Source organism: Chelonoidis abingdonii, chromosome 4 (genome assembly GCF_003597395.2).
Source record: "Chelonoidis abingdonii isolate Lonesome George chromosome 4, CheloAbing_2.0, whole genome shotgun sequence".
Taxonomy (NCBI): domain Eukaryota; kingdom Metazoa; phylum Chordata; order Testudines; family Testudinidae; genus Chelonoidis; species Chelonoidis abingdonii.
The window spans coordinates 125,401,276-125,419,805 of NC_133772.1; the positions used below are offsets into that span (position 1 = coordinate 125,401,276).

At 41.2% G+C, this 18,530-nt stretch overlaps 1 protein-coding gene across 1 annotated transcript; it reads right to left on the minus strand.

Annotated features, from left to right (window-relative positions):
* Nucleotides 1–1,956: 1,956 nt before the first annotated feature.
* On the minus strand, nucleotides 1,957–17,629 carry LOC116826273 (alpha-1-antiproteinase 2-like). Its single transcript, XM_032782909.2, has 5 exons — nucleotides 17,523–17,629; nucleotides 10,855–11,527; nucleotides 8,378–8,648; nucleotides 5,655–5,802; nucleotides 1,957–3,350 (listed from the first exon to the last, which is right to left on the minus strand). Exons 2-5 carry the CDS (start codon nucleotides 11,510–11,512, stop codon nucleotides 3,159–3,161), a joined length of 1,269 nt encoding a protein of 422 aa, XP_032638800.1. The 5' UTR covers nucleotides 11,513–11,527; nucleotides 17,523–17,629; the 3' UTR covers nucleotides 1,957–3,158.
* Between the last annotated feature and the right edge of the window lie 901 nt (nucleotides 17,630–18,530).

An 18,530-nucleotide genomic window follows, 5' to 3' on the forward strand; every position in this document is an offset into this window, starting at 1 on the left:
TGCAACCATCACTTCATCCCTCTCCCGACCAGGAGCTGGGAACTAACTCCTTGTGGTTTAACTAGGTGAAGGGTACCATTTTACTCGAAGTAGCTTTTAACCTAGAGGCAGAAAGCTGCTTTGGGCCTTGTTCATGGAAATCTCATATAAGGTAAAGAAAATTGAAAGTTTATACATCCCAAACCCTACTCACAAGTGCCTATTCCAATCATCTGTTCCCGTCCATATAGAAATCTAGATTCAGTCTCATGGAGTATGCAAGAAAGCCCATTAAATGCTCCAGAAGTTCTGGATCCCACCCTTGAATTGGGCTTAAAATTATTAGAGAGCTGGGATATTGTGGATGAAAGAGAAAAGGCTACTCCAAAACATATGGATTAAAAAATTCTGCAGCAAATAATATGTAAAATCAAGATCCTCTCATCCTTCAAATCCCTCCTGGAAATTGTGTGAGGAAATCCTTTCTCTTATTATATTTTACTACATACATTGCTTCCTCTGTTCCAGCAAAATGGCTCACAAGGGAGATAACAGTACATAGTTTTATGCATGGCTGGAATTTTGGGGCCTGATTTTCTTCTCACATGCCCTGGAGTAAACAAAAAGTTGCTCCACTGAAATCCACTGAGCCAGATTCTCAGCTGGTGCAAATTGCTGTAGCTCCATTGAAGGCAATGGGACTCTGCTGAACTAACTGGCTGAAGATCTGGCCCAACTGAGGTGCACCTGTGTAAGTGAACAAATAAGTCCTGTGTGTCTGTCTGTTGTCTTTTCTGGTGGCCAGGTTTTTAGCAATGAAATATCAATAGGTGTGATGAAACAGGAAGAGACTGGTGATGTCAGTGCTACACAGTAGAGGTTTCTTTCAAAAAGATACAGTGCTTGCATCATCATGTGGGCTGCTTTACAAATGGTTGCTATGTATGCCCTAATGCAAATGATCCTAGCCGGGGTGCCATTCAAACAGATGGGAGTGAGTGAGAGAAGGAACCAACAAGACTGCATAGCATATGTGCATTCATTGTAGATGTTGCTGGCAGGAATCCTAGTTAGGGATGTTCATATTTTTTGTCTATTTGTAGGTTACACACCTATAGTTAGAGAAAGTGTGTCAACCTGGAAAAATGATATTTAACAGCTGTTTCTCAGTTAGCTTTCCTGTTGGGAACTTCAAGCTGAAATGTTTCTTGAAGTTCCATTTGCCTAGGTTTACAAATATATTTTCCTGTTCCTTGGAACTGGGAAAGTGGAGGCAGTGCTTTTACTCTCTGTTTCACATCCATATACAGAGGCATCTCAGCTAGGAGTAGAAAGATTAGTTTACCTCTAAATTTGGCACTGGTGCAACCGCTGCTAGAATACTGTGTCTGGATCTGGTGCCCACAATTCAAGAAGGATGTTGATAAATTGGAGAGGGTTCAGAGAAGAGCCACGAGAATGTTTAGAAGATTAGAAAACAGGCCTCATACTGATAGATTCAATGTGCTCAATCTATTTAGCTTAATAAAGAGAACTTAGGCATTGAGTTGATTACATTCTGTAAGTATCTACATGGGGAACACCCTGTGGTTTAGCAGAGAAAGATATAACATGGTCTAATGGCTTGAAAAGTTGACACTAGACAAATTCAGACTGGAAATAAGTCAAATTTTTAACGAGATTAATTAACCATCAGAACAATTTACCAAGGGTGGTGGTGGATTCTCCATCACTAGCTATTTTTAAATCAAGTTTGGATGTTTTTCTAAAAGATGTGCTCTAGGAATCATTCTGGGGAAGTTCTGTGGCCTGAGTTATACAGGAGGTCAGACTAGATGATCAAAATGGTTCCTTCTGGCCTTGGAATCTATGCTCCAGATTGATATCATCTTCATGTTTTCCTCCTCTGAAAACTCATGCTCTATATCCTTGCCCTTATTGACACTGCCTTGCAAAGTGAGAGTTCCTCCATGTGGGGTGATCCCTCTGGGTGTGTGGAGTTGCCAGCATGCTTCCTACTCTACACCCTCAGAAACAAGCCTGTTGTCGGGGTTATGGTGGGAGAAAGGGAGTGCGTGTGTGGCTGCTACACCTGTCTGATAATTGGTTGCCACAGCAGCCCTTTGGAGGTTATTACCAGCCAGTACAACTTAGAACAGCCCTAAATCTGCATTAAGTTGTGCCTTGGAACTAGGGTGGAATCCAGCAGTGCATATCTGGTTATGAGGATCTGGCCTATTGTGTATATTCATTCCTCAACTCCTTTAAAAGGAGTGATTGAAACAGCTGAACTGTGCTATATCTCCAGATATATCCTTTCTCCAAGTCCACCAGTGGAAGATGAGGACTCCCCACTGCCTGCATAATTACCAGTCAAAATACAGCCCATGCTCAACTAGCTATAACCCTGCACCGACTCATGAGATGGGTGCACCCTTAACAGAGCTGAAGTTCAAATACACACCCAAACTATTCAGGCTTGCTGAATTTACATCATCTTGTGGGAACAACCTTTTAATGGTTTATTATTAGCACTTAAAGTTTCATGTGGAGCTGCACGCTCACTTCAGACCCTAAAGGAAGATTTGGTACTCACTCAATTCTGGTAATGGGAAAAGGCTTGAGGTAGGAGGGAAAAATTTCTTATGTACTTTTAAAATAGGTTTGCCCATCCCCAATGGTGACCATAGTAAAAGGCTAGCCTCTTATCTCCCTTATCTTCTCTCCTTCCTTTCCCAACCTCCAGCTCCCTTTACCTCCCAGAACAGTGCTACGTCTCCAGCTATGACAGAATAACACCACTTCTGCTCTGTTAGCAAAATTGTTCATCGTTTCATCCAAAGCACGTTAGCTGACAGTCAAAAATTAAATAAGAAGCTTCTGTTGTGATGCAAATCACCATGGCTGTGTGCTGGAGAATCTGGGAAATCTTACTTAAGTCTCTTAATTCTCAGCTGTCAGAAATGGTTTTTGTTTGCTGTCCTAATTAAAAAATACTTTTTTCTGCCCACATCAGATAACTATGCTGCATAAGCCCAATTTATTGTTTTCAGTACCAGTTGCTATTGGTTCTGATGCTGAGCGAGCGTATTCACTAAGAAAGCAAGGAATACTTGTAACCAGTCAATTCAGGTGGCAAAGCTTCTTTATTTAGTAAGAGCCATCTGAATTGATAGCACTTAAGGTTCAGCAGGGTTATTTATCTTTCCAATGAAGAGTGTGCTGTTGGTAGTTCTATCAAAAATCATCACCAGGAAGGGAGAGTTGAATTCAATGTTTAGAGGAACAGACATCGGCATTATTTCAACGGCAGTGGCTGCTGATGCCTCTGTGCCTCTCTCATCAATGTTCAGCACGGCCTTATGGACAACCTGTGGGAGATAAAGCACACATTGCAGTTCTGGGCAGAGAACGGTAGCTTGTAAGTAAAGGTGACTCTGATGGCTTCTAGAGGTGTTTAGAAAGTCTCTTGGGGAAGAGTGGGCAGATGGACAGGACTGAACGGACACTACAGAAAGAGAGGACATTTTCTTATTCTAGCCATTGCCACATCTCTGAGAAACAAGATAATTGAATCATAGAAATTCAGGGCTGGAAGAGATCCGAAGAAGTCATCTAATCCACCCCCCTGCGCTGAGGCAGGATTAAGTATATCTAGACCATGTCTGACATATTGAAAAGTTAAAATCCATATGCATTTTATACAACAACCTGGTATATGGATTGTGCCAGCTCTTTTCCAGACCCAAAGTCCAGAGTTTGGTCAGGAGACCAAAGGCCTAGCAAATAGTGATCAGCTAAGAGAAAGCTGGGGTAAACAAGGTTACATTGCCTTTGCTAAGATATGCTTGGTCAGTAGAAATGCCAGATGTTGAAGCAATAAATGAATAATTATGTTTCAAATTGAACAAAAGATCCCTGTTCCAATTGTGTCAGTCTCTTAGTCTCTTCTGTAGGGAATGTTCTTCCCACAGATCCAATCTCAAGTTTATGAAAATTGGCACATCAGTATAAAGTATGGCTTCCTTCCACCTCCCTTCCAAGGGACCAATGCTTGCCTTAAGACATAAAGGAAACAATCTGTATTGTCATATACTTTCACTGTTTCTTTGCTTTAACCCCTAGGAATGTACCTGTTGAACAATCAAAGGCGTTGCTCCATTCCTATGGACCCCAAATCAGAATTATATATATATTATACTAATAGCATTTTATCAAAGTATTAATTAAATGTTAAATTGCTAATTTGAGACCATGGGCGGAGACATTATGTAACCTTTTAACCATTGGCTAATGTGCTATCTTGTCTTGCTGCAAAACCTGTCCTGGGCTGTGGAACTGCTTACCTCATCATTTTCCCCCACCCATGGAAAATCTATATATTCTATTATAATCAATTAATTAGCAGTGTCTCTGAACCTAATAAGCAAGGTGACACTCCGCCAGTGCTGTGTGTAATAAACTCCTATGCTTGACCTCTAAACAGTGTGGATTTATGTCCTTCATATATGTTCATCAACCTCTTCTTAAAAGCTGCCAATGATGGGTATTCCTCCACCTTCTTAGGTAACTTGTTCCAGTGCTTAACTGTCTTTATAATTAGCAAGTTTTTCCTACTATCTAACCTAAATCTCCCTTGCTGCAAAGTATGCTGATTACTTCTTGGTCTACCCTTGGTAGACATGAAAAACAATTGATCAATGAAAAATTTTAGTTATAGGTCTATACCTCCTTATAGTTATAACACGTTTTTACATATTTGAAGACTTTCTTTATGTCCTCCACTCTCTCTTCTCTAGACTAAATATGTCCAATATTTTCAACCTTTCCTCATAGGTCAGGTTTTGTACACTTCTTTTCATTGTCTTTGCTCTCCTCTGGACTCCAGTTTGTCCACGTTGCTTAGAGTGTGGTGCCCAAAACTGGACATGATGGATCTGTTTGATCCTCCCCTCTGTGAAGGAGGTTGTTTCCATATACAAAGGACAGTCTCAATTGCAGACCTCCAAGATATCTGGAAGGGATGGAGAACTGGTTTCTGAGGGTTTATGGCTGAAATTCAACTGTGTGCAGAGGACCAGCACAAGGCGTAAGTACCTCTTGTGCCCTCTAAGACCAATAAATATGAGAGAAGCATCTAAATTGCTTTTATTAGTCTCTTTACACCTGAGGGAAAGGAAACAACTGAAGGTATTTGGGCAAACGCATCTACACAGCTGCTATAAATGACATCCAGTTAAATTCCAGAAATTAGTCCAAAAACATAGATGCTTATCTGCAGTGTATCCCTTAACCCTGAGATCTTCTTTTCCTTCTCTGTGACCCACCCCTTCATGATATCTCAACCTTGAGTTGCCATCTTGTGGGGAATGGGATGCCATTTAGTTTCCTACCCCCTGCTTGCACCTCTTCCAGACTTATTGGAGTGGCCAGCCTGCGCTTCAATCCTGCTTTCCTGGGGCAGGAGGCTGGGCAGCATCTTCCAGGCACCTTTGGCAGCTTCTGTTGAGAATTCATCCCTGCTGTAAAACCCCCTGATCTGAGCAGAGTTAAGCCAGGGGTGGATCCAGCCCATTATGACTGACAATCAGACATGGTGACGCTCTGCTAAGCAAGGTACATTTTAACATGGCATTTTGAAAAGGAAAAGAGAATCCCCGCATTTGCAAACTTACTCTTGAAACCTGCAGCTCAGGCTCCCCAGTGATTCCAGACAGATCAGCTTGTTTGGTGAACACATCAGTAATGCCCATTTTGGTGAGATGGTTCTTTAAATCATAGGTAGCAGAGATTGAAAATTTTGGAATGTACAGGTTTGCTGAGCTGTTAGAAGAAGAAACATAACAAGATGCTAAAATATCTCACTTAGGTCTGAATACAGTGTACAAGCTATTTAGATTCTGTGACTGTTACAGGAAAACCCCAGGGAGTAGGCATGCTCCTTTGTGTACAGGACTAACTGTCCCTCTGATTTCCAGTGTTTTCAAATGGTAATGCAGCTAGTGGGTCAAACTCATCTCTGATGTAACACCTCTGCCTTTGGTGATACTACACCAGGTCTAAAACTGGCCATTTAGTTCATGTGGTCTCTCATATTTTTTGTTGCTTTTCAGTGGACTTACACCAATGATGAATTTAGCCCAAGATGGTCCAGAGTATGCAGCAGAGAATTACAGTAACTTTTTTTTGTCAGTATCACATTGCCAGCTGCTATCCAATTTACTGCCTGATATCTCTAACTCCTCTGTGACGCTTTATATTTCAGTATCCTGAGTAACTTCTGCAACATCTTCCCCTTTAGTATCATCTAGCTAATTAGCACTACCAAACCAAATTAGCGTGTTTCTTCCACCTTCTTCCAGATTGTTAACCTACTTGTTAAATATGACCAGAACTAACACTGATCTCTGCCTCAATAGACTCCCGGCCCAGCTTGACTTTGGACCTGATCCAGAGCCCACTGACATATATTGACAGATTCCAATTAACTTCAGTAGGCTTTGGATCAGGCCCATATTGCTCTTTATCAGCACATTTTGATTACACTCCTTCATCCCATGCCCATATTCAAACCAACGTGAACTAATTTATCTAGTACGATTTTATTAGATGCCGCACCAAATGCTTTACAAAACTGCAGCTATTTTAGCAAACACAAGACTTTATTAAAAGAGTTCAGGCAGATGTAGTGAGAGCCATGGATGCAAATAGGCTTATCTTGATTATTAATAGTAAATCAATGAGGAACTCAGAAAGTCGGCTGACTTGACCGATGCAACTTCTCTAATGGTTCTAGCATCTCTTCTCTTACCAACAAGTTGCAGCAGTGGAAAGTTGTTGCTGGCGTTGATTCCAGCAGTGGGAGCTAAGAGAACTTCATCAGAACATTATAGCTTGAAAAAAAAAAGCCTAGAAAATCAGGAAATCCACAGATAACTATAACTCTTGTTGATCATGGAATTCAATGATCATTGTAATGTATTGTGACAAAGTTCCTCCTCTACCTTGGTGGGTCCTACACTTATTGGTGGATTTGCTTGCCTCAGAGATCTTCCCCTCTGGTGGAACCCACAGTCGGGGTCAACTCATCCTGTGTCTGATCAGGAGTTGGGAGGTTTGGGGGGAACCTGGGCCCGCCCTCTACTCCGGGTTCCAGCCCAGGGCCCTGTGGATCGCAGCTGTCTATAGTGCCTCCTGTAACAGCTGCATGACAGCTACAACTCCCTGACTACTTCCCGTGAGCCTCCTCCAACAACCTTCTTATTTCACCACAGGGACTTGATCCTCCCTGGTGTCTTCGCAGGGGAGAGTTTATGGTCTGTGGATAATGTTGTCTCTCATTCCTCAGCAGACACCCTTCTCACTCTCGCTCCCTTGTGGCCTCTTTGCCCCAAGTCTCCACCGTTGCACCCAACTTGAAAAGTGAGCTCCTTTTTTAAACCCAGGTGCCTTGAATTTAGCCTGCCCTTAATTGATTCTAGCAGTTCTTTGATTGGCTGCAGGTGTTCTAATCAGCCTGTCTGCCTTAATTGTTTCCAGAAAGTTCCTGATTGTTCTGGAACCTTCCCTGTTATCTTACCCAGGGAAAGGGGACCTACTTAACCTGGGGCTAATATATCTGCCTTCTATCACTCTTCTGTAGCTATCTGTCCTGACCCTGTCACAGTATATACGAGTCTATAACAAGTATTTCTAGTATTTCTAAATCTTCAGATTTAGAAAATGAATCAGTAATACATTTTGTGCCTGTCATTTCCCCTTTGTCTTCTAGGTGAAAGAGTTTTTCATAATTTTCTTAACTTGTTTCAAAGAATGAGATTCTTGTGGTCTACATAACCGTGTGATTGAATTCTCTGTTAGTTGTGATTCTGGTTTATGAATGGTGTTAATACCACTGGCAATTTGTTAAGATACTTCAAAATGCGATTCTATCCTGAAAAGTGACTGTGAAAATTGCATCTTCTTGATCAACCAAACTGATTACATTAGTGACTCAAACGCACGTTTACTACTTTATATTCCTGACAGCCCTGCAGAGCCGATGCAGCTCTGGGAGAGAAATCTGGATTCTATTCCAGCCCATGCACCACTGGAAGAATGATTAAATATATTTCAATTGCAAGATCTTTATTGATGGGAATGCCTGAGCAAAAAAAGAACCCAGTTTGACTCTGAAAGCTCAGGGTGAGTTTACAGGGTTAGCAATTAGGAGAAAAAATTGTTAAACTGAGCAGGTCTGATTTGGAGTCACTGAGCGATATAAACATGGACCCCCACCGTGTCATTTTCACAGTTTTACTTTTCAAAGTACATTAGCACTTCAGATGTGCCATGCCTCCATACTTGAATTGGCGACTCCATAATACTTTGAAATGGTACCTGATTGCCAGAAGATTACCTTAGATGGAGTGCATTTGACCATCTGGACACAGTTTCTTTCCACAGAGCATCTTCTACCTGCTTCATTTTTCCTTTGTTAGGCAGAATAAAAAATGCTGTTGCACTTCCATTGTAATACAGTTGGACCACTGTACAAGACAGCTCCGTATCGAAATGGAGGTCAAACCTGCCCATTCTGTGCATCATAGGAACTTTAACGATTGTTTCCTCATCCACAAAGAAGTCTCTTTCTTTAGTGTCCTCTGGCAAAAAAGGTTTTTCCCACTTGCCTAACGGAAAGAAAGAGAATGCAGTTGAATATTCCGGAAAAGAAGAATTAGACATACAGTCCAGGTGAACCATGTAAGGGTATATGTATATGTAATTTAAAAGCTAATTTTTATTTATAATGGATTATTTGTTTTGCAACATGTATTTATTTGTAGGCCTTAGAAATACCTAATCATAGTGGAACACCCCAGAAACATTAAGGAATTACAATAAGCCTTACAATGCCTAGGTCCCTGCCAAATTCACAGTCTATTTTGGTCAATTTCACAGTCACGCAAGTTTTAAAATAGTAAATTTCACAATTTCAGCTATTTAAATCTGAAATTTCACGGTGTTGTAATTGTAGGAGTCTCAACTCAAAAAGGAGTTGGGGACTGGGGTTGCAGGGGTTTGTAGGGAGGGTTGTGGTACTGCTACCCTTGCTTCTGCACTGCTGCTGGTGGTGCTCCAGCTGCCCAGCTCTGAAGGCAGAGCCACTGCCAGCAGCCGCCCAGGAGTCAGGATGGCAAGGTCCAGTATTGCCACCCTTACTTCTGTGCTGCTGCCTGCAGAGTTGAGCCCTCAGTCAGCAGCTGCCACTCTCCAGCCAAGCAGCTCAGAAGGCAGCAGTGCAGAAGTAAGGGTGGCATGGTATGGGATTGCCACCCTTACTTTTGCACTGCTGCTGGTGGGGCGCCGCCTTCAGAGCTGGGCACCCAACCAACAGCCGCCATTCTCCGGCTGCCCACCTCTGAAGGCAGCAGTGCAGAAGTGAGGATGGCAATACCATGACCCCACTAAAATAACCTAATGACCCCCCTGCAACTCCCTTTTGGGTCAGGACCCCCAATTTGAGAAATGCTGGTCTCCCCCATGAAATCTGTATAGTAGAGGGTAAAAGCACACAAAAGATCAGATTTCACAGGGAGAGACCAGATTTAACGGTCCGTGACGCATTTTCCATAGTTGTGAATTTGGTAGGGCCCTAGCAATGCCCCACTGAGATAGGGAAGTATTATTATCCCTATTTCATAGTCAAGGAGGCACAGAGAGGTTAAAAAACATGGGAACTGGACCAGACTCCTAATCCTGTACTCTAATCACAAGACTATTTTTCTTCCTTTATTAGAATAATATTATAGGGGCATCTCTGTATTGCCCAGACATATAACTTTGAATGAATGGTTAAATGTTTTTAAAACTGTAGTTTTGAGGAAAGACAAATTACTCTATTTGTGTGGATTTATGATTAATTGAGGCCAAATTATGTGCTGTCGGGAAGATCAATTGTGGTTTTTTCCCTAGACTTGGGACCTGGTTTACTTTCTTTCGAACCCACTTGAATAATGTGGATTTCAATTCAGATGTCACAGGCTCACATTCTCTTGTGGAGACATCCGTAGTTTCACTGTACGGTAAGTGCAACACTTTATATATGAAGCTCGCTTTAGCTGTGATGTGGTCAAAGGGCCTGATCCAAAACTCATTGACTTCAGTGGAAAGACTCCTATTGACTTCAGTGGGCTTTGGATCAGGCCTATAACGGGCATTAAAACTCACTTTACTCTGCTTACACTGACTAGTTTCATTGTACAATGCCATATTGTAGCAGCAGCAATGGTAGTTCTAACAAGGCACAAAGCATGTCTGAAAAATATTTGTTTGCAGTAGATTGGCCACCCTTCAATCATGCAACCTTTGAAAGAGACAGATAAGAAGGATCAGGTAGTTCATTCATCCCTTAATGCTCACAAGCAAAAATGGGGGAGAGGTGAGGGGTGCAACATTGTACTTATTACTAACTCTCTCTAAAGCAAGCTCTATTTCCAGATGAATTCTTTACCTGTGGGGGAATGATATGGGCCTCCCTTTGCCTCAAAATTCTGTGATGATGTAAGTTTGCTGTGTGCCTTGTGCTACAGGGTGCAGTTCATGTTTCCTCTCATAGCAGAGTGAGCCTGCAGCTGCTTTTCACAGCTAGGTGAACAGGGATGTAGGCATTTGGTTTTCCACCCATTTCTTTCTACATCAACACACTTATTTGAAATCATAATTGAATGACTTGATAACTGTCAAGATAGGTCAGTTTACAAGAACAACAATCTGTACAGTTCCCTATAGATTATAAAAAAGAACTGTAGTTTTCTTGTCTTAGATTCTAAGACCATTCATACTCAGCAGTCTAAAACATATTAAACAGACATCTGTCTGTATATGTCTACTTACCTTTAAAGAAGATATAGCTAACCAAAATCATTGCAGTCTCTGGATCAAGATCCTTGACTAATTCAACAATTTTCCCATGTGTTTTCTTCTCTACATAATCATTGATATGTTTCTGAGCTTCTGCAGTATTCTTGAAGTTGATACTAAAAGCTTCTCCTTCATACAGGTTTTTGGCGTCAGCTAAAAACTTCTCTAGTGTTTTTAGTTTTTCTTTTAGAAACAAGGCGTTTCCCATATCGAGTTGAAGCTGACTGTCAGGATGGTTTAGAATGTGGATGAGATTATGGAAACCATCATGAATCTCCTTCTCCTGAAGTTCTGTCAGATTAAAGGCAAGTCCTTCCAGAATCTGAGTCAGAGTGGCTGATTTAGCACCAAGGGCCAGCATTGCAAAGGCAGTAGAGATGCTAATAGGAGAGAAGAAAATGTTCTTCTTAGGGGCTTCTGAGGTAATCTGCTTGTAGAGTCTAAAGGCAAAATCAGCATTGCTAGGAGCTAGTTTGAGCCAGTCACCTACATGATGGTGTTCCTCATGGTGTTCCTCATGAACTGTACCTTCATGATGGTCATGTCCATTGTGGTGGTCAGGCAGGTGATCGCAATGGGCAACAGCGTGAAGCCCAGCAAGTAACAAACACAGGTAGAGCGGGGGCTTCATCTTCCAGTGGAATTACTGTGTGTGGCAAAACAAATTGGTTAGTAAGTGCAAAATAAATAAATAAACCTAGTACAAAATTACTCTCTCATCCCCATATAATAGATGATCCTGTGATGATCTCTTCAATGATTAAATTTTTGTGTGGCCCAACTCTGTTCTTACTGGTGCGCTTAGCCTCCCTGCAATTCTCCTACATGATCCTCCTCTGCTTCACCTCTTTCATCCCCATGACCATCCAGTGTTATTGCCAAAAAAGCAAGGGTAGGTCACTGAAGATGCTGTGTATTTAATTTAGGCCAAAGGACATAGAGGGGAGACTATGCAGTGGATGCTACTTTATTCGTATGGACACATGTGCCTGTCTAAAGTATGGCACCTCTAGTGAGCCAAAATACTACAGTGCTGGAGATTGCTTTTGACACTAAGGCTCTAAGATTGTTCACAACAGGAGGGCCACTGGGTTAGGAGATCCAGAAATCTTGTGAGTCAAGAAAAGGGGAAGAGTTAGGCAGGCAGGAATCACTGTCGAAAGCTGAATACAATTTGAGGGGACATGTCTGGACTGGTTCTTATTGCCTCTGAACTGGTTTCTCCATCACTGCTTTTAAATACGCTGATTATTGTCAGATTTACAAGATGCTGCATTTCAGCAAAGGGTGCCTGGCTTTTTATAGCAAACCCCAAAACTCTTACACTCTGTGTAACAGTGAGATACCTCAGTGAAAAAACCCATCTAGAAAGAATGTGAAATAATGTTCTTCCCTTCAGAAACCAGTAAACCCACTGGAATGGGTTCATTTTTTCAACATTGCAAAAAAATATTTTCTTTTCGCACTCAGGGACATTTTAGAAGTTAATTTCCTTTTACAGGCCTCTTTAACTTCTTGGTCAAGAATAATATTCCAGTTTCCAACATACCATAGACCTGATAACTAGGGTTGCCAACTCTCCTGGTTTTCCTGGGGTCATCCCTTTTTTTTAGGTAGCTGTCCCAGGAAATCCAGAAGTCTTCTGAGGACATTAAAAGTCCCATTGCTGTCAATCACACTCCTACAGGCTCCCTAAAGACCTAGGGAATGAGGTGGGGGAGCCATGGGGCACCAGTGCCTGCACGAGGTAGCTCTGTCTCCAGAGTGTCTGGGAGCTGCAGGGATGGGTTGGCTTGGGAGCTGCAAGCAGGACAGGAAAAGCTTGGGTCTAGGAGTGGCCAGTTACCACCATGCAGGTACTGTCTGTGGGATTGACCGCAAGGTGGCAGCAGGGTGGATTCAGCAAATGCTGTTCCCTGCTTGATGAGGTCAGTAGCTGTGGCAACCCCAGGAGCAGAAGTTTGTGTGGGTTGTGCCATCTCCTATGGGTGGGATGGTCAGGTAGTACCCAGGGTGTATGTGGTAGGAAGGGCAGGAAGATACCCTAGTATTTTGTACCTCAGAGGGCAGATGTCCCAGAATAACATGGGAGAACATAATCAAAAACTCACTGAAGATAATGACATTATTTTCTGTTGACTTCAATGGGTTTAAGATCAGACCCATAGAAGTCAACCCATTTCTGTTTGCGTTCTTTCCTTCTGGTTGCAGGAAGTACATTATTTTGTCTGCTAAAAACTATAAACCCATCATCAACTGAGTTTGGAATCTTAATCTGGATGTGAGTATCAGAGCTGAACTCCTTTCTAAACATGAATTTACCTGCAGCTGGGCCAAACAAATGGCACAAGGGTTGTGAATTGGTTTGAGAAATACAGGGCCACATTCACTAAATTTCACTCAGGAAGGTGTAAATTGAAGGTCTCTGCACCAACAGTGGCCTTGCATCCCAGCAGGGACTCAACTCCAAAGAATATTATCACAGGTATTTGCTCACTGCTGTCTCTTGGCTCTCTCTCTGGAGGGAGCAGATTTATTTTATCCCATTAATATCCACTTGCCATCATGTTACATTGCACAAATAGAAAAATATTGCAATTAGGACTGGACAAGTATTACAAAATATTTTCAGTGAATAATCACACATTTTTAAAGGAATATGCTTCACTTTGTGTCTGTATCTTTTTATTGTCTTTCTGCAAATATTTGATCCCGTAGGTTTTAGAAGCATGAATATTTGTGAAAAGCAGACTTCTGTTTGCAAATATTGCAGAAAAGCAGAACATCTGCAAGTGTTCATAGCAATCAAGTTTAAAATTCACATACATATTATTTAAAATGGCTATTCTTGTGTTCTCATCCGGTCAGGACACAGAAACAATACCTCATGACTTATCTGACTAGTTTTACAAAGCTCCTAATTTGAACATTTGGCGCTAATACTCTCCAGAAAATATGAATAAAACCATTTGAAAAGAAATCAACTCTCATAACACATGAACCAGAGCTAAGCCTAATCTGTTCACAGATTCTCTTCAAGCCTATGCTTTGGGCACATTTGGATAAATTATTCATTGTGAACTATTTACTCAGCTCTAGTCACAATTTATCTAGTTATCATTGATATCAATGAATATTTCATTTCACATCAAAGCCACCACTATTCTTCACTGTCATCTCTTTTAGTGCCTAACACTAAACATACAATTGGAATTTTATATGCACAGATTTATCAGCCAATTCATATTTACTTGGAATGTGAAATACATATTGAGTTTGAATGTCCCTGTTCAAGAAGTCATTTTAGTGGCTCAGACAAGATGTTTCAATTACAGCTGTATTTCCACATTAATTCCAATTTTCTGTATTGTTTTAAATTTTTGATTAGTTTGTCTTGCGCTACCTAACTATAATAGGTTTTTTTTTTCCTCTGGCTTGGTTGTTTTTGTGGCTGACTGATTAACTTTCATAGAGTTAATCACATTGCATTTCAATTTTCAATTCATAGTCAGAATCTAATATAATATGGGCCTGATTCTGGGTAGAGATTTACTTTTCTTTGTAATTGAAATCTGAGATTCTCACATTCATAGAAATGTAGGGCCAGAAGGGACCTTGAGAGGTCATCAAGTCCACCCTCTGCACTGAGGAAGGACCAAGTAAACCTAGACCATCCCTGACAGGTGTTTGTCCAACCTGTTCTTAAAAACCTGCAATAATGGGGATTGCACCACCTTCTTTGGAAGCCTGTTCCAGAGGTTAACTATCCTTATAGTTAAAAAATGTTTCCTAATATCTAACCTAACCTCCCATGCACAGATTAATCTCATGCTTTCACCTGACTCCAGGAGCTTGGACTTTAAGAAACATACCAAATATTGCAAGACTCACAATAAAATCATGAGAGATGCCAACACTGGTTACTCTAGCTTCAGGCTAGTGTGGCTCCATTCTAGTCAGTGAAATAATACCTGAATGAAACTGTTGTAACACTGTAGAGACCCACGCTGTCTGTATCAGAATTGTAGAGGACAAGGCAAGTGGGGGCCTGACCTCTGCAATGAATTCTCTTGAGGCGTGAGCCCTGTGTCTGAATGGAGTGCATGACAAAACTGAGGCCCAAAGAATTACAAATTAGGGCATTTTTCAAGCATTCATAATATATTTTAAGGACCTGATGGTGCAAATTGCTCAATTCCACTAATTTCAGTGGATGAAATGGGGCATTTAGTACCTTACAGGATCAGGGTCTTGTGCTAAAATATTGGATAAGTATAACAACAGAATGTGTTTTCTTAACTGTGCTAGAAATACCCTTGGGCATTTAAACAGAAGACCCAGGTCAGCCTGCCATTTCTGTTTTAGGGCTGGTCAAAAATGTTTATGCTCATTTAATATTACAATTATTTTAAAATGTAGGTTTGGCATGCCTTCCAAAGTCCTGCAGTTTGGAAACTGGACTGATCTTTAGGAGTAGAAAGAGAAATTCAAATATAATTAAGTTTTTGGGTGATAATTCAGTTTTTCAATATTATGGGCCTAACTCTGCACTAAGATACACTGTATCTGATTCTCTAATAGTTTGTCATTGAGCTGAGCCAAGAACAGAGGTGAGGGGAAAGTTGGCTATTGATTTCAATTTTTTTAAAAATAATTTAAAATCTGAGAGATATAAGGTGTGTGAGGTAATATCTTTTACTGGCCCAACTTCTGTTGACAAAATAGACAAGCTTTTGGGCTATACAGAACTTGTCTTCAGGTTTGCAAAAGGTAATCAGAGTGTCACAACTAAATCCAAGGTGGAACAGATTATTAAGAATAAAGAGTTAACACATGTTGCAAGAGAGCATTCAAGATAAAGTGGGCAATTAACACCTCTGCAGTAATTTAAAATCTGACTTTTTGTCCCATAAAAGAAGGATAGTTCCAAGGATATATACTGATTGAAAAGGGATTTTATTTAAGGCATATACAAGATGAGAAGCAAGTCACTTAATGCATTCAGGAATATGATTTTAAAGCTTCATGGATTAAGGGACTATCTAATGAAACAGTCTTTTTAAAAGAATCTTTGCCCTGCAAGCTTTCAGAGTATTTTACCCCTCAGTAAGACTGGGAGGCTTTGCTCCGGACTTCATATTTGCTGTGGTTGCTGTATTTGCCTTTCACAGTTTGCCAGATCAGATAATTATAATTAGCAAGAGACGCTATTTAAATCAGAATGTGTTATAAAGCACAAGCTACAATATCCTACACATACTTTATGATTCAGGGTTTCTGTTACCAAAGACAATTGCTTACAATTTCTTAAAACGTAAATACAATGCAACTTGCACAAAATTAGAATAATATTTCACTATTTTATAGTGCTTTTCATCAGTAGATCTCAGTCTAGTCTAGACTGGATATAAACACAGGATTTGAAGTGAGGTGTGCCTGAGTTCAAGTCCAGGTCTGCACTGGCTTCCTGTGTAGCCTTAGAGAAATCACTTCACCCCCCTGCCTCAGTTTTCCTCTTGTTCTATGTTAAGCATTGGCAAAGTGCTGAGGGTTGTAGGAGATGTGGTTCCTGCCATGCAGAACTTTCTGTTGAAACAGACAAATGACACAAGAACATGCTGAGACTCAGAGGATGGCGGTGCTTAGGGCAGTTTGCTTTAGTGGACTTGGTAATCATGTTTGACTGATATAAGTCAGCATTTGTCCTGTCGCTCTGATTTTACAACTGAGAATGGCAGCTCTTGCTTCCCCAGTGGCATGATGGAGAAAACCCTGTGACTAGCTGGAGCCACCTTATTAAAATCCCACCAGCAAACTGAGAGGAGGGCTGGGGTAAATGCCCTGCCTCTGGTGGAACTTGTTCCCTGTCTGGATACCACTAACTTACCTGTGCTAGAGGCACTGTCTCTGTGATTCAAAAAAAGACATCCCTGAATACAGTCTTCTGTAGGATAGTTGAAATACTGGCTACTTTAAAAGTCCTACATTGTAGAGGACATGCCCTACTTCCTTTACAAGCTCTCCAGAACTCCTAGCTCAAACTGCACAAGGTGAAAACTGCTATACTAGTAATATGCTAAGGCACAAAGGAGAAACACCTCCATCAAATACATAATCTTATTCACCAGATGGTGCTGCTTCCCATCCTTCATTCTGGTTATAAGATAGCAATTTCTAAGCAGGGAAAAATAAAATAAGCAGATTCCCTAGTTCCTGAATGCTCCATTCTTTGAGCACTCCCCTTCTCCGAGGCACGGGATTAATTTCTGCCTTCATAAAAATCAATAGCAGCTTTTCCCTGACTTCAGTGTGATCAGGATTTCGCTCATAGAGATCAGCACTGCCTACAAGGGACATTTTTATGCTAAATCCTTGTTAAATTACTGTCACCATAAAATTGCTTGCTCCCCTGCTGTGAAGATTAGTTGATTAGTGTTTATACAGTGCTCTGATCAGGTAACGTGCTATGTGCATTTTAAATATCATCATGGCTATTGCATCCTGGAATGGTTGCTTAAGACAGATTTCCTTGTACCAAACAGAATAAAAGGCGCCACCATGTGAATCAAATGGCATAACATAAATTACATGCAACGCTGGTAATACACATTTGAAGTCCCCATGGTAAAATGATTACTTACCGCAGGTTTCAAGAATCCTCTGGTGTTCAGCAGGATTTGTTGCTGTGCTGCACTTTGCTTTGTTATTTATGCTGCTGAAAAGCATTATGAAAGCAAAGTGTCCTCTGGCAAAGATTAACCAGGTCTGCTAAGAGTTAGTACTTTACTGATTGCACAGAGCAAACAGTGATGATGTTAGCTTTACGGTGCACCCAATTTTGCTGTGTGCGCATGCCCTAAATGTGGGTTTGTGTACGTTGGACATAGGCTTCCACCTCACTTCTGTTTATGCTTACAGTGAGGAACACTAAAGCCCCAGTCTTGCAACTACTTACATGCATGAGTAACTTTACTTATTTTTCAGAGGGGTAGCCGTGTTAGTCTGGATCTGTAAAAGCAGCAGAGAATCCTGTGGCACCTTATAGACTAACAGACGTTTTGGAGCATGAGCTTTCGTGGTGAATACCCACTCTTCGTCGGATGCATGTAGTGGAAATTTCCAGGGCAGCTTATATACTTCTTAGCAAGCAAGCTAGGATAACAGTTAGTTAATCAGGAGGATGAGCCCTGTTCTAGCAGCTGAGTGTGAAAACCAAGAGAGAAACTGCTTCTGTAGTTGGCAGCCTTCACAGTCTTTGTTCAATCCTGAGCTGAGGGTGTAAATTGCTGAATGAATTGAGCTCAGCAGTTTTCTTTGAAATCTGTCTGAAGTTTTTTTTGCTGGATGCCCTTAAGATTGCTATAGTGGGCCAGGGGTTGAAGTGCTCTCCTACAGGTTTTGTATATGCATTCCTAATATCTGATTGTGTCCTTTATCCTTTTCCGTAGAGACTGTCCATTTGGCGATGTACATAGCAGAGAGGTAAGCTGGCATATGATGGCATACTATTATATTGTGTGGAGTGCAGTGAATGAACCGGGATGGTGTGGCTGATCTGGTTAGTCCTGATGGTGTCGCTGGTGTGGATATGTGGCAGTAGTGGCATGAGTTTGGTTGAGATTGGTTCCTGAGCTAGAGTTACTATGGTG

Bases quoted from the DNA above. Each gene is read 5' to 3' on its own strand.
- LOC116826273 (XM_032782909.2), bottom strand. From the start codon at position 11,512: ATGAAGCCCCCGCTCTACCTGTGTTTGTTACTTGCTGGGCTTCACGCT. The intron at 5,803-8,377 runs GTAATCTTCTGG...TTCTTCTAACAG, and splicing joins TCAAATGCACTCCATCTAAG to CTCAGCAAACCTGTACATTC. The intron at 3,351-5,654 runs GTAAGTTTGCAA...TATCTCCCACAG, and splicing joins CTGAGCTGCAGGTTTCAAGA to GTTGTCCATAAGGCCGTGCT.